The 18,943-nt window shown below is 50.0% G+C and overlaps 2 protein-coding genes across 4 annotated transcripts in view; one reads left to right on the top strand and one right to left on the bottom strand.

The window, feature by feature from the left end:
* Positions 1–3,562, top strand: part of Pcyt1a (phosphate cytidylyltransferase 1A, choline) — a 48,583-nt gene extending 45,021 nt beyond the window's left edge. For all 3 annotated transcript variants that reach the window (XM_050159805.1, XM_050159807.1, XM_050159806.1), the window contains exon 9: positions 253–3,562. In XM_050159805.1, coding sequence (XP_050015762.1) covers positions 253–459 — 207 coding nt within the window. In that variant the 3' untranslated portion in view covers positions 460–3,562. The remainder of the gene's footprint in view (positions 1–252) is intronic.
* Positions 3,563–3,711: 149 nt separating this feature from the next.
* Slc51a (solute carrier family 51 member A) lies at positions 3,712–15,272 on the bottom strand. The gene is made up of 9 exons (XM_050159808.1): positions 14,996–15,272; positions 14,085–14,179; positions 9,075–9,229; positions 8,050–8,123; positions 7,365–7,523; positions 6,450–6,561; positions 6,072–6,218; positions 5,319–5,424; positions 3,712–4,896 (listed from the first exon to the last, which is right to left on the bottom strand). Exons 1-9 carry the CDS (start codon positions 15,031–15,033, stop codon positions 4,760–4,762), a joined length of 1,023 nt encoding a protein of 340 aa, XP_050015765.1. The 5' UTR covers positions 15,034–15,272; the 3' UTR covers positions 3,712–4,759.
* Positions 15,273–18,943: the final 3,671 nt, after the last annotated feature.

Consider the following 18,943-nt stretch of genomic DNA (forward strand, 5'->3'; position numbering starts at 1 on the left):
GAAAAGTGGTCCTGTGTGGAGAGGGAGCCTAGGACAGACACAGTTGTGCCCTCCTGTCTCCTTTAGTCGTGCTTGGCCTTAGGGGCAGGGTGTTTCCCTCACGTGCTTGAGACCATAACTTTGACCCTCAGCAATAAAAACGAAAAGTAATTACAGGGGAGATTCACAATCATTTGCCGTTTCTGAGGCTCTGGGGGTGACCCATGGGGTCCATAGGTGTCTGCTAACTCTGCCTTTGGTCTCCCTCCCCAGAAACACATGCTGAAAGAGGGAAAAGGTCGGATGCTCCAGGCCATCAGTCCCAAGCAGAGTCCCAGCAGCAGCCCTACTCACGAACGCTCCCCCTCCCCCTCCTTCCGGTGGCCCTTCTCTGGCAAGACCTCCCCATCTTCCTCCCCAGCAAGTCTCTCTAGGCGCAAGGTTGTGACATGTGACATCAGCGAGGATGAAGATGACTAACTTTTCATCCCTGTGCCCTCTCCCTTCCCCTGCCCATCACCTCCAGAAGCTCTCTGTCGAATTCCATTTTGTGATCCCAACACTAAACCTAAGGACATCTACATAGAAAAGACAAATGGGCAAGAGGACCTGGGAATGGGGGACAAAACAGCCCGTGCCCCAGCCCTCGTCAGCCACACCGAGAAGGCTGAGCACACCGTAGAAGCCTGCCATGCATCCTTCCTCCCTCCCCAGAACTTCGCTTTGGTGTTCATGCTCATGTAATCTTGACAGGGAAATTGATATTTTTATTAATTTTTTAAAAATTAGTCTTTCAAATATAGTAAGTAGAGCTAATTTTTTGCCCCTGAGGAGTGGGCAGAAGAAGGAAGTGTGTAATACCCAGAGGCCTTTCTTCCTGATACACTAGTGCTTGCCTTCTGTTCTGGAGCAAAGTGACTCGCCAGGTCCTTCCAACAGAGAGCCATGCTGATGGGTCATGTGGCGATACTATCGCAATGTCCACTTCCCTTATATATCTAAAACCTGAATTAGCTCCCAACCCCCGCTTGTCCTGCCGGCCCATGTGTCAGCATGGCTGTGGGAAGGAAGAGATCTGAGCCTCACTTCTCTCGCTCCCTGAGGAGTTTCTTGTTGGACCCCATGGGGTCCATGCAGACACTGGTGGGGATGCAATCAAACCAGAGAGCATCAGTTGCAGTTTTTCTGCTGCGTTCATCTCAGAAAATTCTGTTACCCAACTATTTGGGAGCTCTTGTCAATCTCTTTCCTGCAACCTACATGTAAAGGAAGGAGCCCTGAGGGATGCTGGGACTGCAGAGGAGAGTGGGGTGACCGCAGCCTAGTGAAGGGCAGTTGTGGTTGAGTTTCTGTTGGGAATACATCCCTCGACCTGCAGCTGCCAGTTCCGCACCATGCCTGGCTTTATACAAAGGATGCTTTGTAAAAGTTTCAGCTTGAACTTGGCCCGTTCATCCATGTTACTTATGCCATATTTAACACTTTAAGTTTTCACAGGTCGTACAGCAAAAGCACTTTGGTCTCTAAAACACTTGTCAGGCTCTGTTCATCCTAAGAATGCTCTTGGGTTGAATCAGTGTCCCATGGAGACTCTGCCCCCTGAGAGCTGCACTTGGCAGGGACTTCCCCCACTGCTCCCTCTCAACTACTAGCACACAGAGGTCCGTGCCCCTAGCCCACCCGTGCTGGTGCCTATGCCTCCACTGCACCCGTTGGTTTCCAGGGGAAACAGCTTGAATTTCAAATCAAAGAGCGAGGATTCTCAGCACTTGCTATAGAGTATGAGCTGATGTTTTCAGTCGGCACTACATGGCCCGGCAAGTTCATCACTGTCAGTCATCCCATAGCTGGATTTAGGGCAAATTGTTTACTCTAAGACCTGCTTGTCGTTACTCATAAATACCCCTTGTAGGGGTGGAACTTTAGTGTTTTCAGCAAAGAAAACCACATTTTCTTTTTCCTTGTACCTCTGCTGGGACTGTGAGCACTTCATAGTCCTCCCTAGATACTCTCCAGTGGAAGCTGTGCTAAACCTCAGGGTCTGAGGCTAGCACCACACGATGCCTGCATGACAGGACTCCCTAGGCTCCTAAATTGTCTTCCAGGCAGGCCGAGCAGAGGAGAGGGCTGTAGAGCCACATCTTGGTGTCTCCATAGCCTGTGGGAACGCCATTCCTAACTCCTCGTGAAGTGCTGTTTCCACTCAGATCTGATTCCTATGGCCTTGGCCTGGAACCCTTTCTCGAACCTGTTGAAATTAGTGTTTTCCACGTCATGTAGCGCTGCACAGCTCCCTTTACCTTCCTACTCTGGTCTTCTCTTGGGTAATCCGTGTTTCTCTATGCCTTATTCTCCCAGGGACACACAAGCGGTGACATCAGTACCTACTCGCCTGCTTGTTCTCTCAGTGCATATCCCCAAGACGGAGAGGGTCTCAAACCTCAGAGCCTCTGGGCTGAGATGTGTACCATAGCTAGGACTAGCCTACACTCGTGTCCTCGGAGTGTCCCTCACCCTTTTCTGTCTTCTAACACTCATATCCTCAGATAACGTAGACATGAAGTAGAGACGCTGAGGTATGGCAGCATGCTAGGTACCTGAGGGTCGGTGTCCTCGTAGGTGCTAGAAAAAGGTGCTGTTGGAATGCTGAGCTGCTGGCCACCTGTACCCAGTTAAATGTGGCCAAGTGCTTGGATGTAGTGTCTGGCCAATCCGTTCCTCTTCCTGTGCAACCTCAGCTGAGGAGCCTTTCCCTGAGGCCACATCACGAAAGCAGGCAGCATGGAAGGGTGGGAGAGCCCTAAGTTGTTGGGCCTAGCAGCCTCTATGCTGTAGAGAGTGGCTGCAGACCGGAGTCTATCTGGTGCTGGGAAGAGGCCAGTATAGCAGTTAGCCTGGACGTGGGCTGGGCAGGAACATTGCTCTTTTCATATACCAGGCTGAAGACTGGAGAATAGAGGATGCCACAGAGAAAAGCAGAAATAGATCGCTAGTGCCCACAGCAGCTGCTCCTGAGAGCTAAGCCAAAGACCCTCTGTAGACCTAAGGGGACCGGGAGTGTGCAAAGGCTAAAAGTCCTGAGCAGAGAGACAGAGAGCCCTTTTCAGGTCCCCCTTCAATAGTACTGCAGTTGTTCTCACTTGTGGCCACACATCTGGCCAGTCATCTGGGAAAACCCTCCATGGTGGCTCGTCCCAGTGCTTTGTCGCTGTCCCCAGTGCGTGTTCACTCATGCAGTTCACACCCAGGAGCCTGTCGTCTATGAGATCTGTTCCTTATCTACTTCCAGTCCTTTCTCAGATCAGTTCTGTTTCCCTGCTTGGTTTGATCCCCTAAAGCCTTAGCTTCTAGATCTCTGTCAGCATACATGTGCCGAAATTGAATCCACACAGGGTTCAAAAGAAGCTTCCCTAGCGATGTTTTAAAAACTAATGGTATTTTTTTTAAGCTTACCAATATAAGTATTTTTAAAGGTTGTATTTTTCAAAGTCATAACAATGATTGTTTTCTCTCACAAAATAGATTATCATGGGATAAAGAATGGTCCCTAGCTTCTATTTTCAGAATAAATAAGTACAACGTGTTCTTGGACTCTAATATTATTAAAGGTTAATTCTCCTGAGAGAAAAAAGAAAAATAGTCTGTCTGCCAGAATGCTTTGTTGGTCCGAGATTGGGGTAGAGAACAGGAATGGCAGGATTAACATTCGGGTGGCCAAGGTCGGGTTCTGCTAGGTTTGAAGTGGGCACCTCCCACCGTCTTGGGGGAACTGTTTTAAACAGTGAGAACTGACTGCTTAGGTGGTTTGCATCTAGACTCCTGAGCAGGAAACACTGTTGGAAAGACTCACCCGTGCCATGAACACCCGCCCATCACTGTGGGAGTCAAGGGGAGTTTGCCTCCGAGTTCAATGTATCGCTTTCCTGTCTTAATTTGTTCAGAGTTATTTTGGCTTTTGTCATTTAGCCAAATAAAGGCCATGTGGTTTTGCCTGGTGTTTCTATTTCCTGTAGTTTTGGCCAGGCATATGTGTGTTGATATCTTTTTATTTTCTTTTTCTTTTTGGTTTTTCGAAACAGGACTTCTCTGTAGCTTTGGTGCCTGCCTGCCCTGGAACTAGCTCTTATAGACCAGGCTGGCCTCGAACTCAGAGAACCTCCCTAATGCTGGGATTAAAGGTGGATGCCACCACCTCCCGACTTTGGGAGGAACCTTTTACGTGCATTCTCAGTTCCTTTGAGCTTGTGTCCCGACCTCTGCCCTCAAGTTCAAGCTTCATGGCGATATGAACGACAGTTCCATTTGCAGCTTCTTATAGAAAACTTCAAAAGCTGGCACCATGAGGCCTCAGCCCTCCCATGGCCAGCTGATGCCCCCAAGGAAAGCACGGCTTGTACTGCAGAGCCGGCTTCTTCGGGAGGCTGGCCTGGTGCTGCTCTGCCCAGCTAAGGTCTGCTCCCACTGATAAACCATACATAGACCACGTACTCTTCTCCCCTTTATTCTGCTGTGCAAATGCCCAGGGTGACCAGTCGTGGCAGCCACAGAAGCACTGTGCCCTCTGCAGAGTCTCAGCCATCACCCTGTTCATTTTAAAACTTTAAATGCCTTCCCTGAGCAAAGCTTCAGTCCAGCACCTTCCCCTCATCCCTGTAGTCACATGGAATCTGCCAGCCTGCGCTGCCAGTGGGAGCCTGAACCGCTGGTTCAGGTTGAGGGACAGAAGGACTCTCATGCTCTCCTGAGGACAGTATCTTTTCCATAGTCCCAGCCACTTGCCTCAGGCTTTGAGTTTCAAGTCCGGGTCTGGTGCCGAAGAAGTCTCATACCCAACCTTGCCATCTTTCCTTCGGTAGTACATCCGTGCCAGCACCGTCATCAGGAAGGTCTCCACGACGAGCATGTGGCAGTTCATCACTGCAGTGTGGAGCGGAACGTGACAGGTTACGCTGCGGTCCTGGCGAGCAAGCTGAGAGGCTTCAGCTTACCTCTGAACCAGGACCTAGGGATACCAAACTGCTGTGCGGAGCAAGGCAGATTAATGGTATCCAGAACTCAGCTTTGACGGCTGTGATCTGAGTCTGCTTCCTAACTGTACCCATTCTTGTCCCAAGGTGAGGGCTGAACCCCATGCCCATTAGGACTGGCCTCAAGCTGGGGACATTGCAGATGTCTGATGAGAGAGGGAAGGGGCCTCAGAGTCTCTGCCTGGTTTCTTGGATTCTTCCTGTACATTCTGAGCAGACATCAGGCTTGCGCGACTTCTGTCCCAAGGGCCTCTCTCCCCTCCTCTGTCCCCAGGCTCACCCGCAACACAGGAAGGAGTCCCACACACTTACCTTGAGACCTGGTTTTAGAAGGAAAGGGAGGTGAGCAAGCAATCTGCCCGGTGCTAGCTAAGACGGAGAAAATGGAGGGCTGCAGGGCGGTCAGGATGACAAGAACCTGTGGGAGAGGAGAGGCAGGTGTGTGGGGGGGGGGTGGCACCTGCCAGCCCTGGTCCTGAGGCCAGTGCAGCTTAGGCATACCCTAGCCTCTGCAGTTATGGGGGCTAAAGTTTAGAACTATTAAAAATTGATGCATATTTCACCTTCGGGCAAATTGTAATCCTGCTTCCCCCTCATTCATTAGGGTCGCTCATAAACAAATTCAGCCCCTCTCTCTCCTGTGCCCCCAGTGGCATCCAGCACATAAAATGCAGGCAGGTGGACAAGGTCGTGTGATGATGGAGGCAGAGGTTGGAGTGAGACAGCAGAAGGTCAGGCAAGGACCACCATGGATTGCTGGCCAATTCCAGAGAGGAAGTGGCAAGCCGGGTACTTCCAGGTTCCAGAGAGATCGCGGCCCTGCCTACATTTTAATTTGGGGTTTCCAGGATCTAGATCTGTGCTACAATACGTATCTGTTGTTTTAATCCTGGTTGGTGATATTCTGTGGTACAGCAAGGCAAATAAAAGATGCAGTAGAAGAGAATGGGGATGATGTTCCAGGTCTCCCAGGAGACCCAGAGGTTACGACTAGTAGGTCCACTTCTGCCTCTGTTATCCTAACTTGTCACGTTTTGTCAAACACCGTTTCTAGGGTTTAGTTACCTGGAAGACAGCAAACTTGGATCCCATATTCTGTTCACTCAGGTGCAACTTGGCTTGCCGGAAAATGATGGCCAGCGACCAGAGAGCGAACAGCGTGGACGCGCCGAGGAAAGTGTTGATCCACAGAGCCGTGCTTTTCTCAGAGATCTGGTGGCAGATCAGAAGGCAGTCAGGAAGACAAACCCTCTTTTTGTTTCTCCTCTTCCATGTGGAGAAAGGTGATACAAAAGCCCCAGAGCCTGGACCATTTCCCCACTGGATTCTGTGGGCTGCTACTCTTCCTGTGGCCGCCCTGCTCTGTGTTGCTGGTGCTCGGATACTAGTTCTAGAACCCAAAGATAACAAGTCTTAAGACTCTTCTGCTGTCTCTTGGCTTACATCTGACGGATCAAAGATGCCATCAGGGATGAGAAACAGGCCCACTATGTTCAGCAGTATCTTGAAGAAGGCATACTGGAAAGGGCCCAACATCAGCAGCTGAAGCTTCTTCCTGAAGGAGGAAGGGAGTTAAGAACATGGACCCGTACACCACCCACCCTGAGGAAGCCTACCTCCTCCACTGAGCTCCTGGACTAAGGCTAGGCTGCCATGGAGACACAAAAATGTCTCATGGGTGACGGCACAGTAGGGGGTAGTCTGAGCCTCTGACAAAGTCTTTTGAGCAGGAGCTCCAAGTATTGACGTCAGGTTCATTACTCAGAGTAGGCAGAGGGACAAGCAAGCACTCAACCTACAGTTTTCCCTTGGCCACTAAAGTATGCATTGTAAGCTGGACATGATAGTGAACAACTTGAACCCCAGTAATTGGGAGGCAGAAGCCGGTGGATCTCTGTGAGTTCAAGGCCAGCCTGGTCTACAGAGGTCCAGGACAGCCAGGGCTACACAGAGAAACCCTGTCTCCAAAAAAAGTAAGTGAGTAAGGAAGGCAGTGAGCTGAAGCATACAAATTCTTCCTCTGGGGCTGGAGAAACAGCTCAGGGGTTAAAGGCACTGATTGTTCTTGTAGAGGACCCAGGTTCAACCACCAGCACCCACATGGAAGATCAAACTGCCATCCAGTTCCAGGGGTCCCGAAACCCAAGGCAAAACACTAATGCACACTTTTAAAATATGAATTATTCCTGTTTCCCTCTCTCTGGGGTGCTGGGAGCCCATGTTGGGGTTCCTGGCTGTGGGATGCCTGCTTTTATCATTGGCTTTGTCCCATACAGCCCCTAACTTCAAGAGCCTTGAACTAGGATTACAGAGTCACGTGTTCACTTGTCCCTGTGAGATTCGTCTCCCCTGCCTCACCTGGTAAGTATGAGGGGCGGGCAGCAAGGGCAGCAACAGCAGCAGGGACCCGTGTGCACCCTCATCGGGATGTCCTTCAGTGTCCTCAGAACTGCTTCCTTCCCACCGAAGCCTTCCACCATGACCAGCATCAGCAGGTAAAAGACTATGGCATAGAACCTGGTCGAGAGAAGCAGGATTGCAAGAGCGCCACAGTGTGCCCCTTTGCTGCTAAAGAGAGACGGGGCTCGCTGAGGGAGAAGGCAATGGGCCGGGCATTTTAGTTGGCTTTTCAAGACAGGGTTTCTCTGTGTAGGCCAGGCTGTCCTGGAACTCCATCTGTAGACCTGGCTGGCCTCTAACTCAGAGATTCACCTGCCTCTGCTCCCACATGTTGGGATTAATGGTGTGTGCCACCACTGCCCAGCTGGGGCTGGCATTTTAGAGGCATGACATGAGGAACAAGAGAGGTGACTGGGTCCAGAGGACTGGGAAGGGGACTGGAAACAAACAGGTGTCCCAGGAGTATGCCCCAAAAAGGCATTCCCTGAGCACAAGCCGAAGTTCAAGAGCCTTTCGTTAGCACAGGTTGGCAAGAGCTAGATTAATATCAATGAGGCTTAAAGGACTCTGGAGGCTTGGGGATCAGGAAAGGACCATAGAGGGGAGCTCATCCCCAGTGGTGGGTTCAGGGTCAGACACTCACGAGGTTATGACCATTTCCACAAGTGTGAGTGCGCGAGGGATCCAGAGACCAAAGCAGCAGAGCACAGACACCACCTGCTTGCAGGAGAACATGATGCAGGTTAGGGTGAGACGAGCCAGACCATCCCAACTTTTTGTAGCTAGGGTTCAAAAACGCCAGATCTGTGCGTCTGAGGTGCTAGTCCTTCCACTTGCTGGCTGCTGTGACTGGGTCAGGGTAGAGCCTGCATCGGGCCCTGGGCTCTGTACCCAGAACCAACCAAAATAGAAACAAGGACTGGCGAGATGGCTCAGCGTGTAAAGGTGTTTGTTTCCTACGAAAACCTGGCAACTTGAAGTCAATCGCCAGAACCCATGTAAAGAGTGGAACAGGAGACCTGACTGCACAAATTTGTCTTCTGATCTCCACACATGAGCTGTGGCATGCATGCTCCCCCCTCATTGTGTGTGCGTGCGCACACACACACACACACACACACACACAATAATAATAATAATAGCAACAATAATAATAAATCCATTTTAAAATAAGCAGAATTGCAGCTGGAAAATAACTGAATAAATTAAATCCAGGTCCTATGCAATGGCTGCATAGGTAAGTTTAAAAAAGACTTAGAGTTGCTGGAGCTGTGGCTCAGTGGTAGTGTGTTCAGTACACACAGCGGCAGGGCAACACTGAGTCTGACCCTCTGGAGACAAATACCTGCAGATTGGAAGGTGGCTTGCTCTTAACAGCGGTGCCATAGTGAAGGGAGAAAGAGTGGCACAGCTGGTGCCAAGTGGGTTGCTGTCTCTGCAGCCCTCTGCAAGAAGACGCCATCCCACTGGCAAACAGGTGGAAGTCAGTTCACATCCCCAGTGCGACATAGCGCTAGCAGGCAGCTCGGTTCTGGAGCAAATGAGTTTAGGAGAACTCTCAGACCAACCTGCCCCATCTCCCGGGGCCAGTGCCAGCATCTGCAGGGCCGGCGCCAGCATCTAAAAGGCCAGTGCCAGCATTTGAAGGACCAACACCAGCATCCTCACCGTTGGCGCAGAACTACTCCAGATCAGAGTCCTCCTCTTGATGGGGCAAAGGGTGTTCTTGTACAGATAAAGAGCATCCTCCAGGAAGATGGCAATTGAGCCCAGGGTAAGAAAGGTCAAGATGATGGTGAGGGCAATTTCCAATGGGCCCAGTTCTAGAGGAGAAAGGGAGTAGATGCCAATGAATTGAAGGTCAGATGCTGCTCCAGTAATGACTGCTGAAAAGAGCCCGCGCGCTCGTGTGCGTGTGTGTGCATGTGTGTGTATGTTTTAAGACAGGGTCTAGACTTGAGCTCACAGAAATTCTCCTGCCCTTGACTCTCAAGTGCTTGGGATTAAAAGTGTGTACCATCATGTCTGACCCTACAAAGGGTCTTTAACTTTTCCTCACAATTAGAAACATCTTCCCAAGCCATTTCATCCGACCTCTACGTTGTTTAAGCAGCATCTCTCATTGAACCTGGAGCACACCAATCTGACTGGACTTGCTAGGCGACGAACTCTAGGGATCCATCCATCTCTGCCTCCCTAGTGCTGGGTGTACATATGTACCTCACCATGCTTTTTATGTGAGCACTGGGGGGTCTGAACTGAGGTCCTTAATGCTTTTGTGGCATTGAGCTATCCCCCTTAGCCCCCAACATTTTTAAATTTTCCATTTCAAAGGTGAGATGGCCGTGCATAGTCTAACACTAGCAATCCGTGTGCAACGGTGGTGTGCTCACACAAGCACACCAAAGCTCAAACCCTGTCTGGTCCCTTCTTGGAAATCTCCCAGGAGCCCATTCCTGGCTCTCCCCCTGGCCTCTGAACTGGGATCTTCATACCCTGCATTCTCCAGACTCAAGGGAGTTTTTTTAAAATGAGGTAGGACAACACATATTTCACAGCAGAAAGGCGAGGGGTCTGTAGAGGAAGACTGGGTAGCAGGAGAGACAGCTAGGGTTCCACAGCCTATCGTTTCTAGGGTAACGATAATTCACAAAAACTAGTTCGCATTTTACCAAAGACTAGAAACAGGAGCTTGAAGGTTCCAAATAGAGAGACAAGGGGCTGGGGAAGTTAGCCATTCTGGTTTGATCAGAGTTCTTCGTATGCGTGTGTTGAAATACTGGCCTGTACACCATCAATGTGCACAATTATTCCACACTAATTAAAAACGCTTTCATCCCAGCTCTTCTCTGTGTTCCAGACAGGAGAGTTCATTCTTCCAGCCCTCAGGATGAGCCGGTTCTGCACCTGCCCCCAGGGCTTTCTCTTTGGCCTCTGCTTTTCTCCCTGACTTCTGCGTGTCTGGCTCCTGGGCCTGTACTAGACTTTAGCCACGTGTCCCGGCAGCCTGTGTGCTGTGGCCCGCCCAGTTGAGTGAGGTTCTTTATGTCTTTCCATACTTTCATATTACCTCCACCGCTGAGGCAGGGACCTTGTCAGGCTGTTCTCTGTTCTGTTGCCAAGTAACAGTAACTGTTCTTTAAGTATGCCCACGATTCAATTTGACACAAGCTAGAATCATCAGAGAGGAGGGAACCTCAGTAGAGAAAAAGCCTTCATAAGATGGTGGTCAACCTTTTAGGGCGTTTTCTTTTCTTCTCTTTTCTTTCTTTCTTTTCTTTTTTTTTTTTTTTTTTTTTTTTTTTTTTTTTTTTTTTTTTTTTTTTTTTTTTTTTTTTTTTTTTTTTTTTTTTTTTTTTTTTTTTTTTGATTTTTCGAGACAGGGTTTCTCTGTAGCTTTTTTGGTTCCTGTCCTGGAACTAGCTCTTCTAGACCAGGCTGGTCTCGAACTCACAGAGATCTGCCTGCTTTTGCCTCCTGAGTGCTGGAATTAAAGGCGTGAGCCACCACCGCCTGGCTTTAGGGTGTTTTCTTAATGAGTGATTGATGGGAGGAGGACCCCACCCACTGTAGTAGTGCCACCCCGAGACTGGGGGTCCTGGCTTCTATAAGAAAGCAGGGTGAGCAGGGCAGTGGTGGCACATGCCTTTAAATCCAGTACTCAAGAGGCAGAGGCAGGGGGATATCTGTGAGTTTGAGACCAGCCTAGTCTACATAGAGAGTTCTAGAACAGCCAGAACTACACAAGACCCTGTCTCAAGAAACTAATAATAATAATTACAATAAACAAATACATACAATAAATAGGTTATTCAAATGGAATCTTACAAACTCTAAATGTTTTTTTGCCCAACCGTATTTCTGTAACTTTTACTGCTTTCATCATGAGAAGCTGATGTTGCAATTAGCACCCTTGGGTGTGTCTCCTTGGTGCAGAGAAGCAAGTTTCTCTAGCATAAGCCTGGAATTAGAACTGCTGGGCTGAGCCGGGCAGTGGTGGCACGCGCCTTTAATCCCAGCACTGGGGGAGGCAGAGTCAGGCAGATCTCTGTGAGTTCGAGACCAGCCTGGTCTACAAGAGCTAGTTCGAGGACAGGCTCCAAAACCACAGAGAAACCCTGTCTCGAAAAACCAAAAAAAAAAAAAAAAAAAAACTGCTGGGCTGAGGAGAGGGAGCTCGGGCTTTGTGGTATTTGTAGGTATGATATGTTATTTGTAGGTATGATATATTATGTCGGGTGTGACTGCCGCATATCAGCTGTTTGTTTGTCTGTTGTTTGTTTTTGTTAACATGGTCCTGGGTATCAGACTCAGGTCTGCAGACTTGCACACAAGCATTTTTACCCCCTGAGCCATATATATCACTGACCCTTTCTTGAATTTTAAGAAATTATTTTGCTGTTACTAACCATAAAGACAATTTCTACTTTTTTAATTAAAAAGTTTTAATTTTACATTTATGTCCTTAATCTTCCTGAATTAAATTTCCTGTGCATTTATTTCCTTGGGAATAGACAGGAGTTCTGTACATCTACCTAGGAGCCTATCCCACAGTGTCCTTTTGTGTGTACCCCACGTCCCACTGCATCCTTTTGTGTGCACCCCTATGTCCCACAGCGTCCTTTTTTGTGCACCCCCTAGATGGCCTGGCACTGCCTCTGGACACAAAGCTTTGTTGTTTTTCTCCTCCAGGCCCTTTGCCATTGTGACCTCATTGCTTCAGCTGCTGGAAGCTTAACACAAGCCTTCATCGCTTGCAGGGAAACCTCCCTTTTTACACCTTCCCCAAACCATCCCGACTCTAGATAAACGTTAGGTCAGTTTAATTTAAAACAAAATTAAAGATTTTAACTGGAATCATATCAAAAACTAATAACTACCCTGGTCATGAAAAGCTTTAATAGTTCCAGAATAGCCCTTTCTAATCACATAAGAAGCAAAGGAGCTGGAAGCAGTTTCACAGCATCCTCCTTCCCTTCGAGTCTCCCGTGGGTCATTGCCACGCTCAGAATCACTCTCCTGTCTAAATATTTACCAGGGCTCCTGGTTCGTGTCGGCCGCATGTTGTGTTTCTTTCCTTCCTGCTGCCCCGGTTCAACCTCTGTGGCCAACTTGATGGGGTCAACAACCTCTTGGTTTTAACCCCGCTCAAGGCTCTTTCCCCCACGTCATTCTGACTACTGATTAAAGGTCCTGAAACTCTCCTTCCAGCCCCTCCCAATCTTACAGCCCTCAGTAGTGGCTCCATCTTGAGGATAAAGTACAAACTCAGGCTTGACCTTATTCCAGCCCCACCTCAACTGCCCAGCCCTTTCACTTGCCCCAAGCTCCACCACGAGTACCCACCAACCTTGCCAGAGGAACCTTCCCGGTGTGGGGAACCCACCGCTCCCTCTGTAACCGTACCGCTCTACACTCCCCAAATCCCTCCTGCCTCGGTCTCACCAGGCAGCCTACTTGACTGTGAGACCCAGAGAATCAATCTGTTTCCAAATCCTTTGCGGGGGTTTACCTGCGCATGCGCTCTGGTAGCAAGGAGGTACGAAAATTAGTGTGTTGTGTGAGGCAACGTTCCAGAGGCCAGGTACTGCTGACACTTCGACTCTGTGGGGAGCTTTCCTATGGAGGGCTGTGCTGTGGAGGGCTGTGCTGTGGAGGGTTATACTGTTGGGGGGTCATACCACAGGGAGCCGTACTATGGAGGCTCCTACCGTGGAGGACTGTACTGTACCCTGCAGGTGGTCTAGTGGCCTCCTTAATATCTACCCGTTAGCTGCCGAGGGCAGGCAACCTCCAGTGTGGTCACTCAAACCGTCTGCAGACATGCCAAATACCTTTCTGGATATTACCTTCGGGTGTAAGATGATGTTTGTCCCTCCAGCTCCACTCCCTGATTATGAGGCTCTTAGAGCTGGGTGCAGCCAGCCACCTGCTGGCACTAACCACAGAGTGCCACCAGGCGTCTCTGGACCCCTGCAGCTGATAACACCCTGGCCCAGAGCATCTGAAACAGAGTTATCCTTAGCCCAAGGACCTGGCCACATCTGCTTCCCTCTGCACCTGGCAGTGTCCCCTTGCTTTGGAGGCGTCTATGTCGGAGGAACCACCAAGAGCCTCTCATTTCAGAAATGGATTCTCATGGAGTAAGCGACGAGATAAAACTAGCCTGGCCATTTCCCTCCTAAAAGCACACGCGCCACTTTGTTCTTGGGGGTTTGGAGGTAGAAAGCGTGATCTCAGCTGCCTCCGGTGTCTTCCACTTTCAAAAGCAGCTGGACACCAGGAGGACAAGTTTGCAGGCTCACGCCAGCCGAGCCCACCCCTCTGCAGAGCTGTGAGCTCTCAGGGAGTATGCGCACACTCTGGGGGAGATGTGGGGCTTGGGTTATATAGGTGCCATCTTGAAAGCCAGAAACACAAATAAATGTCCCAGATCCTAGTGTCCCTGGTTTGAACGCATCTGAGGTGGAGGCCCAGCCTCAGATTTGTCTCCTGAACTAGATTTTCATGTCTCGTTGTGGTCCTCTGGGTCCTTGGGAGAACTGACCTTCTCCAAGGCCTTAGCCATTATGAACATCGGGCCAGCCACCCTCTCACACTGGCCAGATGTGAACCAACTCCCCTCAGCTCCCCCAGTTGTCCTGACTTTCAACTCCTCCAGGGGGCACCCCGACTCACCTCTCAGGAGCTGAGCTGCAGTGGGAGGGTAGGAGAAGCAAGCAGAGGAGATGCTGTAGTTGGTTTTCAGCAGCTCCAGAAGATCTACTGTGTACCTGGAGAGACACCAGTTCTCAGAACCAGGCATCTGGGGAAGGGGTGTGGCAGACAACACAGTTTGATACCCCTCAAACACTCCTGAGTGCTAGGAGCTAGTCCATTTTTCCTCGAGGCCCCGGAGAACTGGCTTAGGTTAGAGTATAAAACAAGCCATGGGCAGCTTCATCGGGGCGGTAGTTCAGCTGGTCAGGGAGGATCAGCTGGGTCCCAAGAGAAAGAAGGGGACCCGTAGACAGACATGGCAATGCAGGTTTGTAATCCCAGCACTGGGGAGGGAGGCTGAGGCAGGGGGAATCTTAGTTTAAGGCCAGCTTCCATTACATGATAGGACGCTATCAGAAAGAAGAAAGAAAGAAAGAAAGAAAGAGAGAAAGAAAGAAAGAAAGAAAGAAAGAAAGAAAGAAAGAAAGAGAAAGAAGGAAGGAAGGAAGGAAGGAAGGAAGGAAGGAAGGAAGGAAGGAAGGAAGGAAAGAAGGGGAGTGATCCCATAGCATCAGGGGTGGGCCGGCCTGCTTTTTGGTCAGAAGTTCTGTGTATGTGTGTCTGGGGGTGCCTTCTGCAACCTCCTCCTCTGTAATCTTTCTCTGCTCCTATAGGGAGGCAATTCACAGCCCTGAAGTGGCCACGTGCTGATCCAATCCCAGTTTTCCCGAGGCCTGAGGGGATTCCCAGTTTTCAATCTTATCTTGTTCTGAGTGCTGGAAGCCAAAGGGCCCTAAGAGGGAGCCAGGGAGGGATAGGCCAGAGTGATAGGGGCTGCCACTGTTCCTTAGCAACTGGCTCCCAGCCCAAGACCTGCCGCCCTCACTTACCTGGGGTCAAGTCTTATCTGAGTCCTGCCCAGCTCCATTCTCCTGTTCTCTCAGGCAGACTCCGAGTAAGGAGGGATAAGAAGGGCCAGCAGACTGGGACACCGAAGAGCCCGGAGGTTTCTGTCCGGCACTGTGGCGCTTACGGCCTTGTTCTGCTGGATGAGTGCAAAGGAGAAAGTGGAAGTCTCCCTTGCAGTGTCCTCAGCAAGCTTCCAGTGTGTCAGCCTTTTATCTCGAGTTCACCCCAGAGGAATTTGATCCTCTGTGCTGACCAAGTTCCCTGTCTCCTTACTCCTCCCTATAGGTTAGAATTGGCCCCTCCCACCTCTCTCAGATCTGCCCACTGCTTGTACCCAACTCACTTCATACTCCCTTAAGGAGTCTTCTAAGGCTCACTGGATCCAAGACAGAATGCTCCCTCACCCCCAGAAGAGGGGGACAAAGCCCTCACTTGGTCAGTAACTCCAGGTGAACCAGGCAGAAAGCATAGGCTCTGACTCCTTGGAGATGTCAGACTCAGGACTGAGGTCTCGCTGTGTCTGGGTTTGTGGCTTGGCATGTGGGTGGTGATGGCTGCTTGGAAAGGCCAGAGGAGGCCTGCAAGCTTTGCTGCTGCTGCTGCATCTTACACGGGGTCTTGTTATACAGAGCTGTCTGTCCTGGAGTTCGTTTGTAGACCTGGTAGACCGTGAGCTCACAGAAACCTGCCTGCCTCCTGAGTACCGGGATTAAAGGCATGCACCACCACCACCACCACCAGGCTCAGTGTTGGCCTTAAAGGTCAGTCCTGGTTGAGGTGAGGACGTCTTGGCCACACCTGGACCTGAAGAGCAGGACAAGCTGAGACTGCATCGCATCTGAGCGTCAGAGCGCACAGTCAGAGCCGAGCACATTGACGGGACTTCTTTTAAAATTTGAGGAGATGGCTTGGTCTGTAAGCACTTACTCTCCGAAGAAAGGACCCGGATTTGACCCCGGCACCCACGTAAAATGATGGACGTATTAGCATACGCTTGTAATCCTGCATCTGGGGAGGGGGTGATGGGGGGACTCCTGGGGCTTGCTGGCCAGCCAGTCTAGTTGAACTGGTAAGCTCCAGGTTCAGTGAGCTACCACATTTAAAAAAATAAGGTGGGGCTAGGCCATGGTGGCACACACCTGTAATCCCAGCGTTTGGGAGGAAGAGGCAGGTGAATCTCTGAGTTCGAGACCATCCTGGTCTACAGCTCGAGTTCCAGGACAGCCAGAACTGTCACAGGAAAACCCTGTCTCGAAAACAAACAAACCAAAAAGATGGAGCGTGATTGAGGAAGATGCTCCACGCTGACCTTGCCTCTAGAGGCTTGCACACCCACACTCACGAACGCACCCACACACCCTTCCTCTAAGTTACGTGCTTAAGAACTTTATTGGGCTGAAGAGACAGTACAGCAGCGAAGAGATGGGCTGCTCCTCCAGAGGTCCTGAGTTTAATTTCCAGCAACCGCATGGCAGCTCATGACCGTCTGTAATGGGATCTGATGCGCTCTTCCAACATGTGGAAGGAACTACATGCAGATAGAGCATTCACACACTAAAAAAATACATAAGTAAACAACTTTCTTTTCAAAAGAACAGTTTTATTGGTTTCTCCTTCCAAATAGACTTAAACTCCTTTGAGGCTGAGCATGGAGTACCGTGGACCGAGATCCCTGGCATGAAGCCTGGCATACACTGTGTGTTCCTTGGAACTGTCTGGTACCACTGACAGAATAAGAAAACCATGGTAACGGCAGCAAGTGCTTCACGGATGCCAGGCGCTATGGGAAATGGAGAACGTTCCTCATCTAAAACCTTATCACCCTCTTACAAAGTAAGGGCGGTCTCTATTCCCAGTTCACAGATATCAAAGCGCAGGGCAAGGGAGGTTAAGAAACCAGGTTAGAGTGTCACGGCATGAACAGAGGCACCTGGGATAGAGGGGGCCTCACCGTGGAGGCACAGAGCGAGATTTTCCGTAGTGTGACCAGGAAGTGGGGTTCTTAGGAGGTGTGGCAGGAGCCCCCTCCCACCCCCCATTACTTCACCTTGTCTCTTGAGTCCTGCCGTACCCTCCGCAGAAAGCATAGTTCTCAGGAAAGGGCAATAGACCGCCAGGGGTAGGCATGACACGGGCCAGTTACCTCCTGAGGTGGAGGGAAGGGTAGAAAAAGGGGGGAAGGGTGCCCATCCTGGAAGTCAACGGCCTCGACCACACCTAACAGGCACGAGCTGACTCAAGCAGCTTCCACTGGAACACGCCTCAGGCCATTCGTCTGGGAAGCCTTGAGCACCAGCTCTGAACTTTAGACTTCCCTGGAGTCAATGTCCTCAAGACTGGGGTCGGGGTATAGGAAGGAGGTGGGGGGACCTGAGGCTGGGCTAGAGACCGATAGGCCCCAGGGGAGACGGCCATTTCTCACTGGGCACAGGTGGAGGAAGGCAGCCTGATGGGTGTTCCTATCCTAGCCGAAGTCTCTAAGTGGCTGTTTCTGTACATGTGCCCATGAGATCAGACCAGCATGCCAGCTCTGCTCTTCAAGGCTAGTCCCCTCAGTTAGATCTGGGCCCATCAAATTCTTCTCCTGGGGGCCCAGACTGACAGCGAGCTAGCTGTCAGTCACACTTTCAGAACTAGTAAGAACCAGCCTTCGTGTCCCCCCCCCAGTTTAAATTAGCATATGTTAATTGCATGAAATAATGACTTCGATGTGTTATTTTATTTTTAGCTTGGAGGCCAGTTGAGGCTGCAGAATAAAATTCTATCTCTGTATTAATAAATAAACAAAATGTTAACAAAGAAAACTTGCATGCAGAACCGTGTCACGGTGGTCTGTTTAGCACTTACCTGGCAGGATGTTATCAAATTAGTCAAGGTCTATGCGACCTATCGTGTGCAGAGCCTTCTTCCCCGGCAAGGCTGAAGGAGGTCTCCTTGTCTGTGTTGCTTGCCCGCTTGTCCATTGGTGGACACCGAGTTCTCACTGCTGTGAGCAATATTGTTTTGAGAACAGTCACACAAACATCTCCAAGACTCTGCTGAGAGTTGCTTAGCTACATACTCTGCAGAGAGTTACTTAGCTACATACTCTGCAGCGGGAAAGTGGTGGTTCTATTTCTTAGGCTTTTTTGGACCCCCATACGCTTTCCTACTGCAGCCGGACCATAACGTACTCTTGTGTCTAGGATCCCTGGAGAGCGTGCGAGGTCCTCACGCTCACACGGAAGAGCACTGGAGAAGGCAGGAACGTGAAGCATGCAGTCTTGCCTCTTTGATGAAAGGGACGTGTGTACCTGTTTTTCACACAGAAGACTGGGAAAGGATGTTAATAACCTGTGCTCTTTTGTTGTATATAGAGCCAGACCTCACCTGAACCCCCAGATTCCATTGCCGACACTAGAACCCATTCTTATGGAAGGGCCCCCTCCCCTGTACTTTACAAAGGAGCCTGTTATTATGCTTAATTTAGATCCCTCCTCCCTAGACCTGTTGCAGGATATTTGATCACATCTTGAACCCCAAACCCCTTAATCCAAGAGCTTTCTGCTTCAGTACTATAAACACGATTAAATAAAGTCAACCATAGGTCAAGAGGCACAGCAAGCAACCAGTTGACAGGAAGTGAACATAGGATTCTTAAGAAAAAAAAAAACATAGAAGTAAGAGGGAGTGAGGATGGATGGATAGAGATGCACAGGAAGTAGAAGGGAGGGGCATTCAGTTTGAGGAGAGTTTTTAAGATGGCTGAGGAGAAAGGAGAGGCTACTGGGTCATTGGCTGAGGAGGAAGATCAGCTGGGTGCTTTCTCGGCCTCCCTGAGCTAGCAGGCTTTCACCCCAGCACTTGGCTCCCGAGTCTTTATTGGTGAAATCAAATGACTGAAAATTCGTTAAAAACAACGTAGACCTTTGTCCTGAGCATTGTCGGTC

The sequence above is a fragment of the Alexandromys fortis genome, unplaced genomic scaffold (genome assembly GCF_014885135.2).
Source record: "Alexandromys fortis isolate MF-2015 unplaced genomic scaffold, M_Fortis_MF-2015_v1.1 scaffold_119, whole genome shotgun sequence".
NCBI classification, from domain to species: Eukaryota; Metazoa; Chordata; class Mammalia; order Rodentia; family Cricetidae; genus Alexandromys; species Alexandromys fortis.

Bases quoted from the DNA above. Each gene is read 5' to 3' on its own strand.
- Slc51a (XM_050159808.1), bottom strand. From the start codon at position 15,033: ATGGAGCTGGGCAGGACTCAGATAAGACTTGACCCCAG. The intron at 6,219-6,449 runs GTAAGCCAAGAG...ATCTGCCACCAG, and splicing joins GCATCTTTGATCCGTCAGAT to ATCTCTGAGAAAAGCACGGC. The intron at 5,425-6,071 runs GTAACTAAACCC...CCTCTCCCACAG, and splicing joins CCAAGTTTGCTGTCTTCCAG to GTTCTTGTCATCCTGACCGC.